Source organism: Syngnathus leptorhynchus, chromosome 7 (genome assembly GCF_054491065.1).
Source record: "Syngnathus leptorhynchus isolate UIUO chromosome 7, UIUO_Slep, whole genome shotgun sequence".
NCBI classification, from domain to species: domain Eukaryota; kingdom Metazoa; phylum Chordata; class Actinopteri; order Syngnathiformes; family Syngnathidae; genus Syngnathus; species Syngnathus leptorhynchus.
The window spans coordinates 4,837,390-4,845,000 of NC_141201.1; the positions used below are offsets into that span (position 1 = coordinate 4,837,390).

The 7,611-nt window shown below is 43.0% G+C and overlaps 1 protein-coding gene across 2 annotated transcripts in view; it reads left to right on the forward strand.

Annotated features, from left to right (window-relative positions):
- The first annotated feature begins 2,496 nt into the window (after window positions 1-2,496).
- The window catches only part of rsrc1 (arginine/serine-rich coiled-coil 1), a 68,924-nt gene continuing 63,809 nt past the window's right edge, over window positions 2,497-7,611 (forward strand). The window contains exons 1-3 of one of the 2 annotated variants that reach the window (XM_085916780.1): window positions 2,497-2,548; window positions 2,914-3,108; window positions 4,189-4,305. In XM_085916780.1, the coding sequence (XP_085772906.1) occupies window positions 2,933-3,108; window positions 4,189-4,305 (293 nt within the window). In that variant the 5' untranslated portion in view covers window positions 2,497-2,548; window positions 2,914-2,932. Of the gene's footprint in view, window positions 2,549-2,578; window positions 2,658-2,913; window positions 3,109-4,188; window positions 4,306-7,611 lie in introns of those variants that run through there. The other variant, XM_085916779.1, reaches the window with a different exon arrangement.

The window sequence follows — 7,611 nt, forward strand, 5'->3', positions numbered from 1 at the left end:
TTTTTTTTTTTCCTTTCAAAGAAGGAAAAAAATCAGTCAGGCAGACTCGCCTTCGTAGCCCCTCTCTCCCTTTGCTCCACGGCAGCTTAAGACATCAATGGTGCGGCCCCTTGAAAACGAGACGAGGTGATGCTGCCAACTCTCTGGGAAGGCGCCCGAAAAAAATGGGACATAAAGACGCGTCTTCCTCGGCCAATTTCTCCCTCCTTTGGTATCGCGGAGTTGGGGAACCTGCTGGTGATCCTCGATTGAAGTCACACTATTTATACTTTGCGGCGCCTTGCCCCCTTGATCCGTGCAAATTACCTCCCCTCAGGATGCCGAGATGAGCCCCCCTCCCTCCCTTCCCTCCTTCCCTCCCTCTCTTCTTTTACTCCCTTCATCCACCCACACTGGTAATACACACAAAAAAAGAAAAAAAAACATTAAGCTGCACTGCCGCAGCAGCTATTGGCCATTAATCCAAGATTGACAAGAAGGACTAATTAATTTAATTAAGCGCTCATTCGCTGCCATTGTCCTGGGTTACTTTTTAAACACCCGAGAGAGTGCAATGAATCTCTCTCTCTCTCTCTCTCTCTCTCTCTCTCTCTCTCTCCGCTCTCTATCGCTCGCTCTCAAGCTCTCTCTCTCTGCAGGGGAGTGGCTAAGAAAATGAGAGAGAGAGAGAAAGAGAGAGAGAGAGAGAGAGAAAGAGAGAGACAGAGAGTGAGACGTCTCATCTCTGATCAATGCAAGTAAAAATAAGACTGATTCAGTCAATCTATGTAGTTTTTCACTTTTTTGACGTTATCATTCATGCGAGCCGTATATTGGCGTCAGTAATATATATATATAAATGATCACATTTTTTAATTTATCAGCAAAACTTATATTATAGTGTTTGTTATCGTAAATATATGTCGTGAGTTTAAGTACAGCTTGTGTGCGTGCATGTGTGTCGAATTTTTTATAAGGCCTATATATGAAATTAGATTTCTGCAAACTGAACGTTTATAGTGATGTAATGTTCAAATTAAGTGCTGCGTCGAAAATGATATTGCTATATATGGTTTCTAATTCTCAACGGGCCTTTTAAAGGCATGCTTCTGGTGTTAAATAACAGCTAAACGTTCAATTAACGCGCCTCTCTCTCTGATAATATATGTTGCCAATGGGCTCGCTAATTACCACTTATTATGGCCTATATTTGTAAATAAACAATGAGAGCAATTAAGAGAAAAGAGCAGGGATTTTTTTTTCTTCCTAAATCGTGATGCTAAACGAGGCGTGTTTATTGATCATCTATAAGCATCTCAATTTCCACGCCGTGGTGATAATAATTCCCCCAGATTAAATATTAACGACGTTTCAGTGTAAACCTTTAGGCATTAATACTGTTATTCCTGCCCAAAGCGGCGTTGCATGCCTAATGAGGTGATGCGCATCCTGTTTACCCCCCCGCCAACCCCCGTCTTCTCCACCAGTCTTCGAATTAATTTATTGTACAGGCAAATCGTGTTTTGGATTCAAATGCACTTTGTGGGGAAAACACTCTCACCCAATGTGTTTATTTATTGTTGCATGACGATTATGACCTCATGCACATGAGCTCAAGGCTGCAAACGTGCAGGTGGCAGTGAAATTTCAGCACACTTTGCTTGTAGCTATTGCAATTCATGAATAAAATAAATGTACACACACCCTGTATGTAATGTGCAGTGATCCTCAAAGTGTGATTCCTTCTAGCAGTACTCAAAAGAAACAGTGTGTGTTTCTTTATGAACTTTTATTTAGGATTCTTGGAATTTAACTTTCATTTTAAATACATTTAAATCCAATCATTATTTTCTTTCTTTACCAAATATTTGTTCAGGGTTGATGATGAGATAAATTGTAAATTTGCTCTTTGAATATTCAGTTAATATACATTTATTAAGGTAGAGGTTCACATCCATGTGAAAATAGCAGGAAGAGTACTGGTAACAAAATGTTCCGACAAATAAGGTGGTCATTGGGGTGTCCCACCACTGTTTACTACATTTGCATTTAATCTTTAATAAATGTCGTTTTTGAAAATGTCTATTTTTACTATATTTAAGCACCGTGTTGTTTAAACTGTGCATAATATCTTGCATTAATGCTTGATATACATTTTAGGGACCAAACCTAATATTTTAATTGTAATTTATTTGGAAAATACACTATTTCCATGGTACTTGAAGATAAATAGCTGTTTTAATGTATTTGATTACTGACAAACTTACATTGCTACATAAAACATCTTTAGTGTTTTATTATTATGCCACTCTTGACAAAAAAAGAGAACCAGCTAAAACGCTACTATTTAAACCTTCTAAATATTATATTAATGTATATACGGAGGAATATATAGCGAATCAGCGACTCAGAAATTAAAAAAAGTACACTTAAACGTCATCAGACCAAACCAATCAACGATCGATGTTCTCCATGCCTTTTTATACCGGCGTGGGCTCGATCGAATCGCTCTCCTTTGACTTCTTTAGTCTAGCACTGCCTTACATGTTTGTTGTGGAGCTCGGCAACGGTGAGAAGCGGGATGTACAACAAATAAGCTGTCAATTTGACTTCACTCCACTCGAATTTAGCCTTCGGGTGACTTATATGTCACCCAAGACATTTGCACAACCATTCCGGTATCAGTCGAGTAAAAAATTCGAACGTAGCGTTGTAGAGTTAACTCGGTTAGCTAGCTAGCTAGTCCAAACAGGCACTATACCAACCATTCGGTTGATATAACAACACGCTAAAGCCCCGTTTCAATGCATTTCCTTTGTACGCAGTGTGTGAATTAGTGTTAAACATGACTTGTTGACGAAAGTGGTCCCGGTTCGTTTATAATATGGAAACATTAGCCTCGGAGCAACCTTGTGTGTTTTTGCTGTATGACAGTGACAATCGTGACACAGTGATGGGTCGACGCTCATCAAGCAGTGAGGGTGAAACCCGAAGTAAGAAGAAGAAGAAACAGCGTCGCCGCTCGTCTTCATCTTCATCTTCTTCGTCCTCGTCTTCTGGTAGTAGGCTGACAAGCAGCAGGAGTCACCGGTCCAGCCGCCGGAGCCGCTCACGATCCAGGGACAGGAGGTGAGACTGCAAAGTGCAATACCTCGCTTCATGCTCATAATTGCTTACATTAGCAGTTGACCACAAACTGATCACAAAAAACAGCATGGAGGTGTAAACGTTCCCTTTCTCCTCATAATTGAATTTTAGCCCACTTGGATACCATTAAGAATCGTAACTATTCAATGGTAAAGCTTATAACTCATTTAACGAGCTGTTAATTCATGAGTAGATGGAAGAAGGTTTTTCCCGCATTCACATATCCTTACGAGAACATAGCGGCCGGGAGCCGAGTCCCTCTGTCAAGCCTCCATCCATCCATCCACAACTGCCACTGGTTGTGCGGGGCTGCTCAGACAAGGCCGCTTGATGGTAATTATTTATGAGGCCCGGTCAAGGTCCATTACTGCTGATGGGAAGTCGTTGGCTGTCTGCGCAAGGCGGGGCGGTAAAACCCCGGCAGCCCTCATCGGCTCGCCAATACATTTGATCAATTAACATGCACATACGCACGTACCGGAATCCCGCCAAAGTAAAACAAGACTTTGGCCCGTGAAAGGCTGATTACTTAATTAAACTAAACAGTGGAGTGAGATATGATATGAAATGATAGAGCTTGGTCTCATTTTTAAATCACTAAAAACTCATTTTTAAACAGCGTAATACAAGTCATACAAATGTTCAACTCCTTAATGAGGTAAAAGTAAAACAGTGTGGATAGCAACAAAAAAAAATGGCACACTTTGAAAGTACGTTGTTATTTCCCCTTGAGTTGAAACGGAGGCGGAGAGCAGAAATAAAACCTCCGAGTGAACAAGTAAAAGTTGCGTTTGTGTGAAAGGTGTATCAGCACATCTGCTTGTTTCATTTTTGGATGAACTGACTTATCACCTCCCGGAAAAATGTTACGTCTTGGCTCGTGAGGTAGTTCACAAGTTCTCACTCACGGGATCCAACCTGTTGGAATACTAAATCATCCTTCCAGCACCGCTACTACCGCTTCTTGCTAGTTGTACTGAATTCTCTTTGACTTGCCTCTCATCCGTCTTGTAAAAACTCTCGTAACGACCGAGTGAGATCGTGTTCGTACTTTTGTTTCAGACGAAAGAAACGTTCAAGCAGCAGCTCATCCCGAGGTTCATCTCATAAAAGGAGAAGTCGCAGCGGTGACAGGGGAAGGAGCCACCGCTCGCACAGGTCACGCAGCCGGGACCGAAGGTAAAAACAATTACCGGAGAGGTTATGTTGTTTGTGGGTCAGTTAAAAAAAAAAAAAGTACACTGTAGGGTTCCTCAAAACGTGATTGTGTAGTAGGCTCATTTTTTTTTTACTCGTTTGTGTCTAGCCTTGTTTTTGTTTTTTTAACTTCATCTAACATCATCCATACATTGATTTGCTAGATTATGATTATTACCCTGCTGTCCAATGGTGCTTATGTGCAGTTGCGTTTCAAGGGACTCGCTTATTCATGCGAGCCTTGTGTGTACATACTTGCCCCCCCCCCCCACACACACACACACACACACTTGCGTATGATTGTGTATCCTTTTCAGCGACATAAAGGCAAAGTCGCCGTGTGCGGTGCTCCATGTCATTAGCATAGCTAATCTGCTACTAATGAACCAGTAAACTTTTTTTTTTTCCTCGTTTAAATCCCTCGCACAGACATGCGTGGATGCACCCATGAGAAAAAGGTTGTCGTAATGTATGCGGCGACTGGGGTCTTTTGTTTATTTGCGGAGATGTCGCCATGCTGGATGAGGCTGTGTCGTTTGCAACCTTTTTTGGTCTTGGGGGCGGAGCTCGGACCTGAGTAGACATTTGCGTCGGCAATGAGAACATCTGTCTGAAAACGGCTTCGTCGGAGTGGCGTGAGATGAAAGGTGTAGGGGGATTTGGGAGATTTAGAACGACAGCCGATGACATCGGCGCATGCAAACGCGGCGGGCGCTCTGATTAGGAGAGTTGTGTAATCTGCTTAGCAAGGAGCAGGTGCGATGGGTCGCCGGAGGGATTCGGCGCCATGGCAATTTTGTCAGAAATGCACACCGGCGTTTTCATATGACAAACATCGAAGGGGCAGCGACTACTTCCTGAATAAAATAAAACAGAATGAGCCAATTTTGCTAGCACCTGACTACATGAAAATCAAACATGTAAACTTGCCGGAGCTCTTTCTACGTTTGTCGCCTAAGACATAACAGAATGAGCGCTGCGGTAGAAAGGGATTTTTTCTTTTCTTTTTTTTTTTTTTTTTAATCCGCGATACACGGTGTATGAAACGTGTCGTCACAGTGGACTGACAGCAAGGCTGACTCGGACTGTACAGGTGCTTCCAGTGCCATTAGTCAGTCGTACGGCGTGTGTACCTGAGGATGCTGGCTGATGGATCAGTGCGAGATTGAGTAGACAGGACCTCATGATGGATGCCTACGTAGGATATAAGGTGCCGCCCTCCCCCCCTTGACCCTCCCCACCCACCCCCAGCGGAATATGAACGAAGGATGGGCGTGCGGCGACCCTAGAGAGGCGGGAGACGGAGAAGACGGCAAGTTTGGAGGGAGTGGGAAAAGTCGAGGACTTGAGTTGAATGCAGGAGAGTGGGCGGCAAATGAAGAGCAAAGACAAAATCGAGAAAAGATAGAGCGGCGGAATGGGAAAAACAATGCACGCATGCCCAAAACCAGATTAGGACTATATTGAGGCGCTTTCAAGTGGAGAACATGATTACCTTCTTTCCAATGCCTCCTTTATGAATACGAATAAAAAGATACATGCAATAAGAATAATAGTCTTATCATGTGGTTACCATCAATCGTGGCTCCCTCCCTCTGGCCCCTCCCCCCCATCCGTGCCCTCAATCAGGAGGGCCCGGTCCCCTAGAGACAGTCAATCTTGCCCTGAAATGTAAAACAGACAAGAGGAGCAGATTACCTATTTGCCATTAATGTTTATTCTCTTTGATCTGAACAGGCATACTGGGCCCGCTCTCTGCTTCTGTGTGTGTGTGTGTGTGTGTGTGTGTGTGTGTGTGTACGAGGCCTGCCAGCAAACGCATTAGCAGAGCACAGATATGCAACACCGCACAACGTTGCGACGTGCACGCAATGACGGCGACGCCGCCTCTCATCACAGCCGGATCACAGGCCCGACTTTGCCCGCCACCGCGGTTAAACGCGTGTGGCTCAGTCACTCATTCAGTCATGTCGCCATTAGAAGCGCCGGTGGAAACGCGGGGCCTCGTGTTCAAAGTGAGCGATTAGTTGGCGAGCGGGAGAAAGGGATGCCCCGAGAAAATGTTCTGATCCTTTTTCAACGTAATCCTAATCCATCATCACGAACAAGCGGAGAAGAGCTCTTTAATGGCTTGACAATCAGCCTTGGTTAGACCTATAACATGACCACTATTTTCTACTGGCCAAAATTCTATACATTGTATGTGTGTGTGTGTGCGCGTGTGTGTGAGAAATGACCTGGTATGTGTTTCACTCAGCAATTTCCCTCCCCTGAATGAGATGAGGTGTTGTACTTCTGCTAGATAGCTTTTCCCCCCGTCTCGCTCCGACACAGAGTGTGCAAGGTCACACCGAGGGAGGGATGAAGACAAAAGGTGGGCCGGGCAAAATCTAAAAGCGGACCACCTGGATCGGTTATTCCCCAAGTGTCATATATTAATGTACACTGTAGTGTGTGGGTGTGTGATGTAGCAGGTGGTTGTGGGTGTCACTTCCTTATTTTGAAGGAAAAACTGGGGTTACTTTTTTTGGAGGGGGGGGTGTCACTGTCTCCCTTAGTAAAAATCTGGCAAAAGGATCCATGAAGTTAGTCATATAATAAATATAATAACAGTATTACTGTTTTTATGGCTTGTCATGATATGCTCCACAAACATGGCCGCTAAACTGTATGATTTAATAGCATATCGCAAATTTGCTGTCGCAAATCAAAGCAAATAATCGACCAAACAACGTCTCTTAACTTAAGATGCGTTGCACGCATCAGGGCACCGCAGGGTTTGTATAAAAGTCATTACTAGAGATGAAGGATTTAGAAAACAAGATTAAAATAATATTTCATATTATTTAAATTTAAAATAATATTTTTCCCCTCAATATTAATTTAATTTTCCATATATAGTTTTTTACCAAACAAACAATCTGTATGACAAAAAAAATAACCATAAATAAATAAATTTATTATTGTCAAATAAAACGTAACTTAAATGAACTTACTAAGCACTTGCACTGAACTTAGCTCATCGGTATATCAACAAATAAACCAAATAAAGAAAAAGAAATAATTCTACTATATTGCAATTGAATTCAGTTAATTGTTCAGCCCAAGGTGTTGACATAAGCTGCTCTGCTTTGCTCTCAACATGCTCCCCATCATAAGATCTAACCACCATTTTTGATGGGCCCGCCGCTGCTCCCTTCTCCTTTCTCATTCCTCACTCTTTTCTCTGTATTGTCTCTTTTATTTATCCGCCGTAAAGGCCGGTCAAGCGCCGCTCGCCTTTGTTGC